The sequence below is a fragment of the Neopsephotus bourkii genome, unplaced genomic scaffold (genome assembly GCF_033783945.1).
Source record: "Neopsephotus bourkii isolate Nb327-2 ecotype Australia unplaced genomic scaffold, CSIRO-AGI_Nbou_v1 NB_196, whole genome shotgun sequence".
Taxonomy (NCBI): Eukaryota; Metazoa; Chordata; class Aves; order Psittaciformes; family Psittacidae; genus Neopsephotus; species Neopsephotus bourkii.
The window spans coordinates 3,792,241-3,808,773 of record NW_026900709.1 but is presented as its reverse complement, the minus strand read 5'-3'; the positions used below and the strand labels follow the sequence as shown (position 1 = coordinate 3,808,773).

General features: G+C 36.0%; 1 protein-coding gene across 6 annotated transcripts in view; it reads left to right on the top strand.

Moving 5' to 3' along the window:
* The window catches only part of PGAP1 (post-GPI attachment to proteins inositol deacylase 1), a 41,082-nt gene that overhangs the window by 14,677 nt on the left and 9,872 nt on the right, over positions 1-16,533 (top strand). For 5 of the 6 annotated variants that reach the window (XM_061376875.1, XM_061376857.1, XM_061376894.1 and 2 more), the window contains 17 exons: positions 845-900; positions 987-1,070; positions 2,522-2,571; positions 3,991-4,042; positions 4,250-4,327; positions 5,599-5,674; positions 5,952-6,025; positions 6,115-6,166; positions 7,425-7,491; positions 8,350-8,462; positions 8,842-8,876; positions 10,016-10,109; positions 10,754-10,844; positions 11,059-11,256; positions 13,363-13,495; positions 14,671-14,721; positions 15,992-16,212. In XM_061376875.1, coding sequence (XP_061232859.1) covers positions 845-900; positions 987-1,070; positions 2,522-2,571; positions 3,991-4,042; positions 4,250-4,327; positions 5,599-5,674; positions 5,952-6,025; positions 6,115-6,166; positions 7,425-7,491; positions 8,350-8,462; positions 8,842-8,876; positions 10,016-10,109; positions 10,754-10,844; positions 11,059-11,256; positions 13,363-13,495; positions 14,671-14,721; positions 15,992-16,212 — 1,525 coding nt within the window. The remainder of the gene's footprint in view (positions 1-844; positions 901-986; positions 1,071-2,521; positions 2,572-3,990; positions 4,043-4,249; positions 4,328-5,598; positions 5,675-5,951; positions 6,026-6,114; positions 6,167-7,424; positions 7,492-8,349; positions 8,463-8,841; positions 8,877-10,015; positions 10,110-10,753; positions 10,845-11,058; positions 11,257-13,362; positions 13,496-14,670; positions 14,722-15,991; positions 16,213-16,533) is intronic. The other variant, XM_061376866.1, reaches the window with a different exon arrangement.

Here is a 16,533-nt window from a genome sequence, read left to right as displayed (position 1 = left end):
AGAGTCCAGTTACAACAAAAGAAATTTCAATTAGATATTTTTCCTAAGAAACCCCAGCCACTTTCCTGGCTGGTTTGACCACCAGGAGCGGGGGTCATACACTGGAACAGGTGCCCAAAGAGGTTGTGGAACTGACTTTCTTGTTTGTTTGTCTTTTTACTTGGTCAGGTTTTAGCAATAAAGAGGAAAAGATTTAAATTAGATTTCATGTTTGCATCTTCCTATTTGTGGTGACTTCCTGACACTTAGCTAAATTTCTGTGATGAACTTGTTACTATAGTTATATAGAAGATTCAAACTTTCTTGCATGATAACTTGCATTGTTGATATCTCTCATATCTTCATTTTTTCTCTTACTCTTTTTTTCTCCAGACACACCTTTAAACTGCTACTCTTTTCTTGTACATGGTATTCACTTCATCATGGACTTGATTCTACACAAGTTTCTGTATTTTCTTGAAAGGCAGGAACAGAGATTCTAATGTTCTGTTTCTAATGTTTCCTCAGCTTTAATTGGCCACCCTGTAATTACATTAATACCATACAGATATTGATTCATTTTGTTGCCTTGAAAGCTTTATTTCAAGATCCATAAAGCTTTTATTTCACAGTGAATATATAGTAATTATAATGGATCCCAGGGTTTTGCTGTTTCTTGGGTAACCGGTGATAGCTGTTGCATATAATTCTAAACAGGAACAATCCTGAGTGATGATTAAAGCTTGTAAAGTTTATGGCCATTTACAGGTAAGAGAAAAGACCTTGGTTATAAGTAAAAGATAAGATTTTTTGAAATAAGGAGAATACTTCCTGCAGTGTGGCATATAAAACCATTTATTTTTAGGAACTTTCACGTGGATTACAGTCAAAGCCTCAAAATGGACTTACTCAGTTTACAATGTAAGTAACTTTTTTTCCCACCTTGTGTTCTTACCTTTATTTTTTTTTTTTACTGGTGAGCATTTCTTTTTTTTTTTTCCTTTAAGGATTCTGATGGAAAATATTTCACATTTCCTCTTGCAAGTCACAGAAAATCCTACAGTCATGTTCACTGTGAAAGCACTCTGTTGGTGAGAAAATACTTCTTTAATATCTTGAGTTTGTTTATAAAGCTGCTTTTTTTTTTATATTCAGTTCTACTGCAGTCTTAAGACAGTTTAATGAACAGTTGTTGAAATTGCTGCCATCCATTTACGTTCACAGCTTAATACATTGTGTTAGATGTACTTCCTGTTTTATCACATCACGCTTAGTGTTCAAGATCTGAAACCTTCAATGCCACCTGATGGCATTGAAGGCATTGAATAAAACCTTAATGTTTTATTTTTGCCTCTCTTATGGCTACTCTCAGATGACTTTCTCCTTTAATTTAGTGCAGTTCTGTATTGATGGTTTTGAATGAAGTTATTTTTAGTGCTGCCAAGATTCAGCCATACTTCTAATTTGGCAAAGCTGTTTATAAGTTTGCTTTTCCGTAATAAAATTTAAGTGGGCCTGAAAGGCTACAGAGGTCTTCCACTAAGCAGTGGAACAGCATGGAAGCCAGATGAAAAGCCAGCCTTGTCTCCCCTGTTGAGAGGAGAGGTCATAATGTGCATTTCTTAGATTTTTAGCTTAAGACACGTAAGTTCAACCAAAATGGTTTCCGTTTTAATATTTTTTTCAAAGGAATGAATATAATATCTTGGCAAACTGGAGATGGGTAAATATGCTTTTCAGAATAATGTGTTTTAGATGAGTGGCAACAAAAATTGAGATGCTTTCCCATTCCATCCTGCCTGTTCTTGTTGCCACTCCTTCCCTTACCAAAGAAGTTCACACCACCACTGTGCAAAAAGAGATAGTATATTCTTTGTGCTTTTCTAGTTGTTCTTCCCAGTCGCACCTTCAGTATCTACAAAGTTGTTGTGATCTTAGTTGTGCTTTACACGGTAACTTTTGCCTTTGTTATGATATCTGAAAGGTGGCAAATGGTAATTATTTTAAATGGTTTCTGGAAACCCCCACCTTTCACTCTTATGTTTCAGCTTTCCATCCTTGTGAGTCCAAGATTGTGATGTAAGACTTTTAATGGAGGATATCACTTGCTGTTAATGCAGAAGTCTGACATCACTGTGAAATAAGGAAAAAAGTTGGTGGATATCTTTCATTATAAATAACAGCAAATCTGAGATACTGTGTTTGTCTCTTGCTTTTACACTTTAGCATTTGATATCCTTATTAGGGTTTGGTCACTATAGTGACAGCTGCTGCTGGGACACTGAATAGAAAAGGAGTGAGATGAATATGGAAGTTTGTTCCTCTTTTCCCTAAGTTAATTGCACCAAGATTCAGGTGTCTGAGGATTTTTAGGACAGTTGCTGACATGTGATGCACTGAAACAGCTAGCGTGTAGAAACTGGAGAAGATTGTCAGTATTAACTCCTGCATTGTTTGGAGTAAAGAATAGCTATTTTTAATGTATTTATAGATATAGGTACTTACATATGTAATGTACTGTTTTATGGTATTGACTTTACAGGACACAAGTAGCTGGATTTTTGGCTGTATGAACAGGAATTCACCAATGTGGTGAGTATAAACAGTTCCTGTGCTATATTCAAATGGATCTTGTGGGACTACATTTGAATTTAAATAATGTAAAATATCGTCCTCCTTAGGGAGAAAGATACTGGGAAGTAAATTTCTTACTGTGAATAATTCATGCTTTTTGTATCACCGAAAATCCAGGGAAGGATAGGTTTTCTTAAAATTACTGCATGAATACAGAATAGTCAAACTTTTCTGACCTTTATGGCAGCGAGGACTTGCTCCTGTTGCTCTCTTGTGGGTGCTGTGTGCTGAGCTGAATTCCCTAAATTGTGTGTTCTCTCTACATCTTTACATCTTCTAAAGTGTCTCTTTGAAATCCCATGACAGAATACATCAAATGTCACTCCAAGCCTTTAACAGAGTGGATTGAAGCATCGCTTTATTTTTTTCTTATTCCAAAATGCCTGTTGTTATATGAAAAATATGTAGAAATGTGGGTGGGTTTAGTGATTATTTGAATCAGGTCATTACAATCCTTACAAAATGAATCTAAAACACTGGCTTAGCTTACATTTGCAAAAGAAGCTCGAAGTAAATTCAGTTGACCCTTCAGATTAGGGAAAGCTTCAAGGTGGAATTGAGCTATAATGTTTATCTGTTCTGGGGTCTGTGCTGAGGTATATAGCCACAGGGTCTTGCCTCCAGTGGATAGCCAGAAGTCATAATTACTTTTTCCTGATCCATGGAAAAATTGGCTGTTACTCCTTTGTATAACCTTTGATCAGCATCAGTTGCGGGTTAGCTTAGTTCAGGACTGCTACCTTAAAATCTCATCTAATAATAGTGGTTTTGCTGTGGACTGTATCCTGAGATCATGTAACACAATTTATTTAGGGAGAGAGAAATATCCCGGTATTCTAAAAATCACAACTTAAAATAACTGCAGTTCAATGTGTTAACTTAATAAAATATATATCATTTTAGAATTGCTTTAGTTCTAGTTTTAGTTTACGTATAATTTTAGAATTGTTAGCTCTGTAGCAGCTAACAATTTTTTATTTATATTGTATGTTTTGGATGTTGCCATAGGAAAAATTGGTACTTTTGATGCTCAAAAGATGCTAATAAAACTGTTCATTCAGTGCCAGTGCTGGTTTAGCTTATTACGAATTTTCATTATGTGTCTACAGTTACATGGCTAATAACTGCTAAATGTTTATGACAAAGTTAGAGCTTTACTTAACTTGTTTTTGCAAAACCAAGATTTGCAGTATTTGCAATGATCACAGTTTGATAATTTACTAGCGAGCTAAATGCAGTAGGCCCAAATTTGTTCTCATTTTAAAATCTCATGAATGCAGAGAGAGAGAGAAGAAAGCTGGTATGTTAGTCTACTGTCATAACGTAATACCTGCATAATGAATATGCTCATCCTTTAATGTGAATGAATTTTTACAGCCTGGAAGCTACTGACTTATCCTGGAAAGCTGAGTTACTTCCAACTACCAAAGTAAGTATAGAACAGAACTTGTAGGAGGGAGAGGTGTTTTCTAGGGTAGCGGCATGTATGGGAGAAGGATCTGTTCTGTTTACAGCATTGGAATATGCAGTTGTACTCCAGAGGAAGGGGTCCAAGAGGTGAACATCTGGGAACTGGAGAGGGGCAAGCTAATGGGTATGCTTGGTAATGGCTTTTAGTTTTTCTTTTCCTTTTAAGGTTGTCATGCTAAAACTTCAGGACCATCCTTCTTTGTCCCACATTGTCGTTCGGGTACCACCCACAGTTGGCAATAAGGTAAACAAAAACATTAAATGCAGGAATTGCTTGCCTAGTGCGTTCATAGCTTTCAGATGCCATGACAGAAGGAAAAGTATATGAAATGTGTGCTAAGTTAGAAACCATAGATCTATGCTCCAGTGTGGTTTGAATGTAACTATTTTCTGTAAGCACAGAAATATTTTCGGTTGATAAGATGCCAAATGTAAGGCATGGCTAGTACTTGAAACATACAAATCAACAGTTCTCAAACCACTTCTTATTGGAAGTTCTAATGTTCTTACTTGTTTTTCTTGATATTCTGATTGAGTTACTGAATATTTATCTTTTTGAACAGTCAGTTCTGCTATCTGGGGTAGCAGGAAATGCCGTAGATAGTTAAAGGCACCACATATGGATTGAGGGGAGGAACATGGCGCAGATAACTTTACAAGCTCTGAGACCACAAATAATGTGGTAGACTGAACTGTGCAAAGTTTGATAGCCCTGAATCTCACAGATGAGTTGGATATATTTGCATCAAGGTCTCTCAGGATCCCAGGAAGAGAAACATTTGCAGTGAACCAAAGCAGACATTGCATATTGCCCAGCTGGGTCTGGCAGGCCTTTCTCATGAGTCCTGGAAATGACAGAACTCTTGCAGTTAAATTAGTAATACACAACATTCTGGATCAGAAAGATAGATGAGAGCTCACTTTTGAAATGCTAAGTTGCAGTCCAGTGTTAAAGCTTGGAAACTGCTTTAAAAAAGTAAATAAATGCTGGATTTACAATGGGATGGAAAATATTTTTCAAGTGAACTAAATGCTTATTAGAGATGGTACCTGCTGGATACTTTGGTTTGCTTTTGCGTGATTAAACTTCAGGAGATAAAATAAAGTTTCTTTTTGCTTAGGAAATTGTATTCAGGGTTTGGAGAAGTTGCTGTTGTTTTCAAACCTCCTCCTGCCCCCAAATACAAGAAAAGATGTACCCAAGCAGCAGGGATGTGAACTGGATTCTAGTAATTCTCAGCTGTTTGAATAGCCTTTTGAAGGCTGTTGCAGATGGGTGAGAACTAAAGTAACCTGGAAGTTATGCTTAAGCTACCCAAGCTTCTATGGCTGTGTGCAGAAACAAACTATCTGCCAGTTGTTTGTTCACGCTGTCAGTGCAGTGCAGAGAGGTAGGTGGCTTTTCAGTGTTTGTGTCCTGGACTCTGCTTGAGCCTGTGAATAGAATCTGGCAAATGCAAAGGCTTTATAGTCTTGTGCTTGGTTTAGATCTTTGTTTGATATCCTCAATTGCAGTATACTTTGGAGTGTGAATTCTTTGAGGAGGATTCCAGAACAGTACAGCTTCCTGTAACGCATCTGTTTTCATTTGGTAAGTATAGCTGATTATTTTGGGGAAAAAATGGAAAATTAATATTGCTAATATTTGGATCATAAATGTGCCTAAAAATTCCCATGGTCAGGAGCTATTTTTTGTGGTTTGTTTTTACTTAAGTTAATACTACTTTTGTTAGACAAGTAAGAAATGTGGGGGTTTTGACTAATATGCATATAGAAGCACATGAGTCTCCTGGAAAAAAAATACCAGAAGATGCAGTGAGTTCTCAAATAATTTTATCTAATATGTGAAAATAATACATCCTTTATAGGGCTTTCTTCAAGCAAAATTCTATTAAATTCAACTGGCTTACTTTACAATGTACAGCTCCAGCACTTCAACCGAGTAAGAACACTACTTAATTTTTTTGGGTAATGTAACCACTGTGGAGAATGTAAATGATTTTTTGTTTCCCTTTTTTCTTAATGCTCTAGATATATCAAGCTTTCAAAATTTATATAGAGAGCCACTGCCAGTCACTCAAAGGTAAATGGAAGTCTTCTGAAGTACATATTTATAAAACAAAGTGCCACAACTAAGTACCAAACAGCCACTCACTCACCACTCACCCCCTTGTGGGTTGGGGAAGAGAACTGTGAGGAAAAGAAAGGTAAAACCTGTGGGTTTAGGTAAGAACAGTTTAATAATTGAAATAAAAAATAGTAGTAGTAGTAATGAAAAGGGGGACAACAAAAAGAGGGAGAGACATAAATACCAAGAAAAACAAGCAATGCACAATACAATTGCTCACCACCTGCTGACAGATACCCACCCTGACCCAAGCAGTGACTGGTCCCTTCTGGTTAACTCCCTCGTAGTTTATACTGGGAATGATGTGCTGTGGTATGGAATACCCTTTTGGATAGTTTGGGTCAGGTGTCCTGTCTCTGCTTCTTCCCAGCCCCTTGTGTTCCTCCTCACTGGTGGAGCATGAGAGACTGAACAGTCTTTGATCAGGGTAAATGCTGCTGAGCAAAAACTAAACCATCAGTGTGTTATCAGCATTGTTCTCAGACTAAAGCCAAAACACAGCACTGCACCAGCTACTAGGAAGAAAACTAACTGTTATCCCAGAGGAAACCAGGAAAATTCTCAAGACAAAAAATGATGGAAGCAAAAGTCCTCCCATGCAGTGCGGTTTAGGAAATACTGTCATCTCTTCAAATGTTTCTGCTTGTATCTCTCAACTTTCCACTTTTTGTTAAGAAGAATAGCTCAAAGAAAATCTGGAATTAGTCCTCATTTGTTTGGTTTTCTTACATCAGCAAAGGGAAGTTGAACTTTCAGTAGGATTCTGTGTTATGTTGAAAGTGTTTCTTAAGAATACAACATCTGGCTAGGATTTTTATTTGCTAATCATGTGGCTCAAATTTGAATGTTGAGCTACAGAAACTGAAACAAAATGGGATGCTAAAGGAGTTTGTTTAAAAAAAAAAAAAGTGATGGATTTATTAGCTTGAAGCTACAGCTTTGTGTTGAAAACCAGAAGTTTTCTCACAATTGTCCTGCCTTTAAGCACTGATGTCTGTCTGTCTTGTCCTGTAACAATATAAGTTAAAAAATAGTAATTTTTGTTCAATGCTAACTGCACTGATCTGCATTTCAATGTCAGTTGCAATGTTACTGTAAGCCCAGTGATTCTGTATAGCGATCTACATGCCACCTCCATTTTAATTGCATTTAGGTGTTGGAGATGGTTGCCACGTTTTGTTCTTTGTATTTTTTTAACTCTTTTCCATTTCAGAAAGAAAACCTAGTGTTTACAGACTTCATATACCCTGGTCACATGAAGACTCCATAATTGTAGCAAAGTAAGGACTTCAACAATTGTGACTTATTTCTTGATAGATTTTTTGAAGACGCATTGCATGCCATTGTGGTCATATTTCTGATATAACTTCTTCAGTTATGATTTTGGCTTCTGCATCTTTTCCTCATTTACTTTTCTGCACTTGTTGACAAGGTCAGTTTGACTTTTCCTCAGAATAAGAATATATACTAATTCTTTGTTTAATAATTCCCACTGATTTGCTCAAAAAGGAAGTCAGAGTTGCTGGTCTGAAATTCTCTGCGTAGCCTTTGACCATGAGTGGGGATTAGAGGCTGCTATGGACGCTGTCTTCTCCCTGTAAGCCAGGGTTTGGATCACACAGCATCCCTAAGTTGTTTCAGCAGCATAGTCCTGACAAAATCAAATGATATGGCTTGTAACATGAGTCACTCGTGAATCGCAGTTAAACAACCTGACTTTATTTTAGATAGTTGAAAAACTGCCTAACTTCAGGATACCTCCCTATTTCCCCCGTGGTATTTTCTACCAGCATAATACTTGCAGGAAACTGAATTGTATTATTGAGAATTGGCCTTCCTGTTCTTGTTACTCATCATTATTTATATGTTCTGTGAGGCAGTGTGTACAGCAATGCTAAACTTGTCTGTTGTCATCAGTACCATATTCATTAGTATCTTCATAGTTCAGGGAGCAGTGGATTGAGAATATTACGTAGTTCTTTGTGATAGGATAAACAAGTTGATTTTACCATTTTCCTCATAGCTTGTGGTAATGCTTGTGTAATAAGTCTGCTCTATGTGCACTTGTTGAAGGCTATGGCATGTTTGGGGTTTTTTTGATGTAAGGACAACAGTTACAAATTGAGTTGCTGTTTCAGAATTCCATCTTCAACTGAGATTTCTGCAAAGCTGCATAGTGCTCAGCCTCAGAATGACAACAGGGTTCCAGAGTTAAATATTTACTCTTCCTCAGACTGTCAGTACGAAGTGAGTAATACACATTTACTTTATAGCTAGTTCAAACTGCTGTATAATTTTTGCATAATTCAGTCTTTAAAACGTGTAGCTAATTGATGAAAATAAATACCAAACAAATCTAAAGATGGGCTGTTTGGCCTTTTTGGAAATGGAGTGCATGTTCCAAGTATTGTGCAACAGCTGGAGCAGTATTGAAAGTCCGACTCATTTTCTAAGAAAAAACTGAAACATTTGGGTTTTAATAATAACCAGTAAGTTGTACATTTTAGTTATGGGACTGTTGTATTCTAATACTGAAGTTGGCTTCTCAAAAATAAAAATATTTTTTAATTATGCATACCATTGTGTAAACTAATAAAATATTTCTCTTTTTTTGTCATTTATCAAGGTAGTTCTGAAGACCTCACTTTTACAGGTTCTTGGGCAAGTAAGAAAACCTTCTACTACTAGACTGGTTTTTGTCAGTAGCATCTATAGAAATTTTCCTCCCTTCCTTCCTATGGCACTTCAGATTCCTTCCTGATGCCAAGAGGATCATTATTCAACGGTCGTTTCAAACCTTCTCACTTGTCAAGGCATCCCATTCGGATAAATGTCAGGGCTCAGTTTTCAGAGGAGCAGAAAAGCACTCAAGCTCTAAGGAGCTAATGGAAATGTTGAGCACTTGACTTTGTGGTTAGCAGAATACCTGCAAAGGGATGACGCTGTAGGTTACTTTCACTTTGTTGCCTGATGGGTCAGTTGTGTTAAAACTTTAAAATGTATTTGGCATCCACTAAGCATTGGGGGTGGAGAGGAAGAGTCTTAAGTAAATCCATATGCTCCCTCTCAACAAATTTTCTTTGGTTATCAATGAAGAATAGATTGCAACATTGGTATCAGCAAAAATAGACCAGCCATCTGCAGTTTCCTGAAATTGTAATGTATTTACATTACATTTGAATTGTGAAATATAATTAATTTGCAAGCACCTAAGTGTAGTGCTAGGAATGGTACTGACAAGTTTCTCTGATGTATGCATTTATATGAAGGGCTTTTCATTTGGTTGCTGTTTTAGAAAAATCTGTGTGTTATTTGTACATTAATTATGAATAGGGACAGTGAAAGCCAGTTAAAACATACATAAAATTGCTTCCAAACATTCTTTACTGAAGAGCACACACATATATATATATAAATATATATATATCTATCTCTCTATATGCAGGTTTTGCTTGCAAAGTGACCTTTTAATATTTTTGATTTATCTTACTTAAACACCATTGGCATGGTACTGTTCTTGGAGTTATTATTTTAATATTTATTTTGACTAGAAAAATAGCATTCCTTTATAATTTGTTCATTAATTAAAATACATTTATAAGAGAGCTGAGTATTTTCTATAGATAAGAGTAATTGCCAATTGTGGTGATCGAATACTTATGTATCTAAATAAGAAGCTGTTTGAATCTTTTAAGAAAGTATTTCTAATCATATTATCATGCTGGCTTCAAGATAGTATTTTTATGTGTGGTTTTTCTATATTTTTATATATATAAAAGTTATCATTATATCCTTGTCTTTCAGATTATAAGGTTCCATGCTGGTGCTCTTCCGGCCTACATTGTTTCTAATATTCTTCTTGCTTATGGAGGACAGTTGAGCACATTGGTATCAACAGGTAGCTTTGTAGAATCTTTCTCTTTTGTCAAGTCTTTTTAGAGAAGTTAGCCAATTTCTTGTTGAAAAACTAGCTGACTGTTGTGCATTTTTTATCCAAGTATCATTGAACTTGTGCATGTACTTGGATCTGTGTTCTTCAGTTCCAGGTTTTGTTGACCTACTTCTAGGTTGTGGTGTAGCAGAATATTTCCTGACTGTTCTACTCTGCTGTCCCTTCTTTGTGAATGATTGCTGTTGCAGAGTATTTTAGAATTAATGGAGATCTACTTAAAAATACATGTAAAAATTTAAAACATATTGTTAATATGCACAAAACACTTTATTTCGTGCATGAAGATGAGAGTTGCAGACTAACTTTTAGACATCAGGCAAAATACATTTTTGCTTAAATTCAGGTGGTGTTCATAACCAACACTGTAATCTCTCTAGAAGCTCTGGTGACATATTACCTAAAATGGGCAATCTAGTGAATATGGGCCTTGATGATGAAGTATGCTGACTTGCAATACTGCTGTTAGACAGTTATTTTGTTTTAAAGTAAACTTTCAAACCTTTGTCTGAATGTACTTTTTGTTATGTGCCTTCTTTGTTAAATTTCATGGCAAAATAGTAACTATAGATGCTTTCTGTTCTTGATTCTAGGCCAGTGTTCAGACTTTTCCCTTGAACTAGTTAGGACAGCTAAACCCTACAAAATAGAACCTCTTATAAGCATTGTTGTGTTTCTGCAGGGGTGAGTTTGCATAATTTATTTATTTAAAGCAGTTTCCAAACCAGAAATTTCAGTAAGAATATTGGTGGGGAGGAATAATATTTTATCTGTAGTTATTGTGAACATCTTGCTGTGATTTTGTTTGAAACACTGTTGGAGGAGGAATTGTTGATAGATATCTTACTGTAAAAGCAATTGGAAATGATAAGTAATACTGCTTTCATGTTTTTGGCAGGTTTAACTGGTTTAGAGAGATATGGGAATCACTGTCACTACCAGAGGTGGACGCTGCTGTACTGAGCAGTCAGGATGCATGGTTCCCCCTTGTGTCCCTGATTCTATTTCTTTTTGGGACAGGCATTGCCTACTGGAGTGGAGTATTTTTCTCTGCATCTCTGAGACTCTTCTCTTCACTATGGTTAACTCTGATGAGGTAAAACATTATTGTACTATATAATTATGCTCCTTTAACTGGTTGTGACCCTGTAAATTTTTTCTGTTTGCATCAGTGCGAATGCTTGGGTATACTGAATCCTGCAATATATAGTTCATACCTGATTTTAGACATCTGGGTTTGTCATTGTTAAGTACTAATGAAGCATGAATATTGCCTCATATTCCTTATGAAAAAAAAAAGGAATGTAAATAGCTTTCTCATTTCCTTCATCAGCTGTTATTAAAGTGTTCAGTTTGGTTTTGAGGAAGGATTGTTGGGGAAGAAGCAACTGACCTGTTCTTTTCAGCAGCTCAAAAAATAAATGTATATAGTTAGAAAAGGGACTGTAAGCACTGCAATCCACTCCTCATTATTTATAATTGGGTAAACTGCATTAAAGAACACAAAGAGGTTTGTAAAACAAAAATTTCTTGGATGTTCATTTCGCTCCACAAGACGTTAATTTTATAGATCATGTTTAAGAACACTGGAATGTTTTTGTACCAATGAGTACTCAAATATGAAAATGACTTTAAAGAAGCAAGAAAAGGTAAAAAGATTTTGAAGGAGTAAATTAGTAAATTGGATAACATGCATGTTTGACTGTTCTGACACTAGTAAGAGTCTTCAGCTACATTTGAGTCAACTCTGTATCTCCAGAAAGTTGGTTGGGATGGACTTTACTCAGAAAATACCCACTAAATGAACTCTTTCTTTTTTCATTGCCAGCATTTCTGGTCTATTCTACTAAATAATAGATGTGGTGTCAGCTATTTCTTCTCAGCCACCTTGTTTCTAAATTACAGTGGATGCTTCAGTGTTAGCTTTAAGTGACAAAGTGATGAACTTCTAAATTTTGAAACAACTCCCTCTTAATTTTTAAGGGGTTTGGCTCAATTCATACTTTCTTCACGTAAGTTTTTGATTTCCTGCAAACCCCAAGAATGCCTTAGGCAGAGGCAGGAAAGTAGGATTTTTTTATGCCCACAGTAAGTCAGCTGGTTCATTTTGAAGTTCTAGTGCCTTACACAGTTCTAGTGCCTTACACAGTTTTTTCATCCTCTCCTGAATTTTTTCTTGGGGAAAAAAAATAAACATTTATTTTCTACAAATCTCTCCAAAGTAGATAATATTTGCTTGACTTTTGTGCCGTGTTCTGGAATGATCTGATAGGGCTAGCAGCAAAGAATTTGTCACTAGGTATCTCTGGAATTTTTTGTACTTTTCAGCGAGCCATTTTTTGTGGAGGGGGTTTGTTTCTGTGTGGGTGGGTTATTTGGTTTGGGTTTTTAATATCTGTGGTAAAGACTTTTAAAATCATATTTTCCAATGTTTTTTCTGTTCCCAGTGCATATTTTAATACTGGATATCCAAGAAGTACAAACTTTTTCATAGTTCTGTTGCACTTCCTCCCCACCGCATTCCCCTTATGGTCACACCTTCTTAGCTCGTTTTGCTCATTTTAGATTCATATCTGCCTGTTAGTCATATCAGCTGAGCTCCACAAACTTCAAATAAGCTTTTCTCAGACTATGAGCAAGCAGAAATTCCTGTCTGGGAAGAATGTTTGTCACAGAATTGATCTCTTGGAGATTTTCTGTTATGTACTGTTGTATGATCACTGAATGCTGCAGTGCGTTAATGTGTCTATAGGAATCACTTTTGTGATGCAGCTGTGCAGCAATTAGATACTTATTCTCTTGGGCTGAACAGAAGAATTTGATGACTGATCTAACTGCTGTCAGATCTGCTAACTGATCTATAGTTAGCATTACCTAATGTTATATATTTAATGATAATTCCTTTATGTTGCCCAAATGAAGTAAAAATAATACATTGCAGACATACATTCTAGAATGCTTTTTTCAGGATAGTTTTGTTCATTTAGTGTGAAAGTTTTTTCTTGCAATTACTTTATGTAGGTATTGGTGTATGTGTTAAAATTTGTCTAACTTTATTTTTCCTGTGTTTAATTTATCATTAATTTAATCAATATTCAGGAAAAATTCTTTCCAGTCATTCATGAAACAGAATTATATTTTTATCTTTGTAGTTCTGGTGTTGTTGCAAAAGTATAACAGCAATTTTTATTTCTTTTCATAGACCTCCTGTGCTTCAAAAAGATAAGTTGATTACACCCAGAAGACTCTGTGGGGCGTTATCCCTTGCTCTAGTTAGCTGGACCACTTGTGGTGCACTTGCTGTAGTCATTGTTTATCTTCAATACTTGTTTAAGGTACTGAAAGGCTAAACATTTTGAATTGAAAACTGAGTTCAAAATTTAGTATGCTTTGAATTAACCCCATGTTAAAAGCAAAACTAAAGATTACCATGGTTTGTGCTTAAAAGAAATGTTATTTGCATACTTGAAATGGGTCGGCTTTGAATTTATTAGACTTTTTTAATCTTGTAATTTTTAGAACTATTTTTCTTCTTTTGATAACATTTCCTTTACAGAAATGCACAGTCCCGTATGCCCACACATCATTGCAGTTTTTAACTTATGGGTAGGTAATGTTATAAAATCAAAGAGTACTTAACTCCCTTGAAGAGAAACTTTAGCAAAGGTTTGACTTGCTATGTTCTGTAGAATACTTTTTCTGTCTGTAAAGACTCCCCCCAAATCTTCATTGAGTAAAAGGAAGGAGGGTCTATATATTGTAGAACTAGGATAGTCTTATTTTATGTCTAATATGATCCTTTGTGTAGTGCCACAAAGATCCATATTTAGTCCCTGCCATTCAGTTTCCATGGTCTTCCTTGCATCAGAGCTTCTAACCTACCTGATTCACCCTATGGTGTATATATATATGGTGTATATATAGCTGTTAAATCAGCTGCTATACTTAGCTACTAGGGAAGCATTGGAGCATGTGTCTGGAAGTAGGGGCACAAAGCAGAGCTACTTACAGGTGGTCTGAAGCAGATAGGTGGCAGCTGAAAGCAGAGCATGAGGAACAGTGCTATCTCTAATTGAGCTCTCTGTGACATAAGATAACCCTGTGAAGGATGTCCCCATGCTGACAATACTTGCCTTTCTGCAACCTTCTGATATGGTTCCTGTGTGGCCCATTTATGGGTTTCTGCAGAAAGTGAGGTAGAACTGAATGAGCAGGAGGAGGTGATGAGCATGCCAATTTTTCCACTCTGTATTCTCTGTTGAGCACAGTGAAAGGGGAGAAAGCAGAGCAGCATAAGTTTTCTCTCTGTGCTTAGAAATCCTTCCTTCATAGAGCACTTTGGGTGCTGCTGATAAAAAAGGCAGAGGGAATTCTTGTATTGCAGCTCCACTGGGATCCTAGAATCATCTAACTATAAAAGAGACAAAAACTAACCCCTTTTTTTTTCTTCTATACTACAGCTTTTGTGCGGAGAAGCAATATTAAAAAAGCTGAACTGTTTGTTTTGCAGGTTATAAAACTGCACGTGAATGTAAAAGCAGAACAAAACATGCTCAATGGGGTATGTCTGTTTCCTCTTCAGAACTGTGACCAAAAATTGTCTGGCAAACCTATGAATTATGAATTGTTATCATCTTGCCTTGGTGTAGTATTAAGTTGTGATGTGATGACTGGATGGCTGTAGTTTACTTACTTTGTGCATAATGTGAAAGAAAAGCCAGGGCATGAGTAGCCTGTTCCATTGCATGTGACCGTGGCATTCCCTGTTCAAGATCACTGCAGTGCAAACTTGTCTGAAGTAGCTTTAAGAAAACTTACTCTCTGAATACACACAGAGCAACAATGGTTTTTGTCTAAATTTTGGGTTTGGATTATGCATGTCTTACCTAAAAAAAAGGATTTCTAGGTAACATCTATACTAAAGGTACATACTTTTTTTCCAGATAGGTAGTTTGTGGAGTTTAGGGGGATTTTTTTAATCAGGAGATGACAAATATGACTTATTACATGGCTATGGGCTGAGACTGCTATATATTTTGGAGCTGTTTAAAAAGGAGTGAAGAAGCATTGAGGTTTCTTGCATTGTGAATGAACTTCATTTCTTTTTTTCAGTTACTTTAAGGTGTAAGATCTAAGATGTAAGCAGGTGTGGATACAAGCATTTAATACCTACCTGTTCTTTTTTGCAAACATAGAACATAGTTTAAAAAAGCAGTCTACCAGAAAAAGTTGTTGATAGTTTTCTATGTTTTTTTTGAGTGGTTTTTGTGTGTTTAATTTTAAATCCTCTCTTTCCCTTCTTTCCTCTCCATATAATTTTGTTTTGTTTTATTTGTGTGGTTTGGGGTTGTTTTGGGTTTTGTGGTTTTTTTTTTTCTGTTGGAATATAGCATCTGCCAACTCATTAGTTTATCTTTGTTATTTATTCCTACAGCTGATATTTTACTTCTTGTTGCAGCTGCATTACCTCCTGTATCTTTTCCCATGAATGATCATCTGTGATTTCTCAGTGGCATGCTTTATTACTCCTTTTATTCTGTTCTTCCTCCATCCAGGAACTTCATTTCTTATCACTGCATTGATGTTAGGCCATCTCCACTCTATTATTTTCTTCCAAAGACATATAAACTATTAGTGCATGAGAAATTTCTGTATAAATCTAGATGCTATAAATCTAGATGCTTTAAATCTAAACTATTGAACTTTGCTTTTTGAGGCATAAACTGCAAATTTTCTTCTTAAAATGGAGGTGGTATGATACTGTTTTGATAGCTTTTCCCTCCTCCCTGTTCTTACAAGTCATGATTTTGACTTCTGTCTTTTATTTTCAGGATTCAGGCTGCTCAAAAGAAACTTCACAGGACTCCAGGATACACACAGTCAAAAACCAGAGTTCAGTGGACAGTATTTCAGAAGCAACACAGTCTTTTTCCAACAGTACCATTGCTGAAGCTGTTAACAGTCTTAAGATGCACGTTACAATTCTCAATTTATTCACATGGATCGTGCTGCTCAACTTGCCATCCTTAATTTATTGGTTAAAAAATCTCAGGTAACTTCTTAAATTGCCAGTAAGGTAGAAGAAAAGAACACAAAACTTGGAAGATAATAAAAATTGCTAACATTTGACTCTTTACATTATCAGCTACCTTGTAATTAACAGAACTCTTTGATATTGCAATTGGATTTTTTTTCTATGCAATCTGATTTATGTTATGGTATAAGTAGGTGTTAAGTGAATCGGTGATCCATTGAAGAAAGTAATGCTTCAGAAAGGATTTAAAATCAGGCTGCAATGCCATATGTATTTCATGTGTGTGTGTTGTTATCAGCACATGCTTGTTCTCAAGTTGTTTATTTGGAAGCCTAGCTT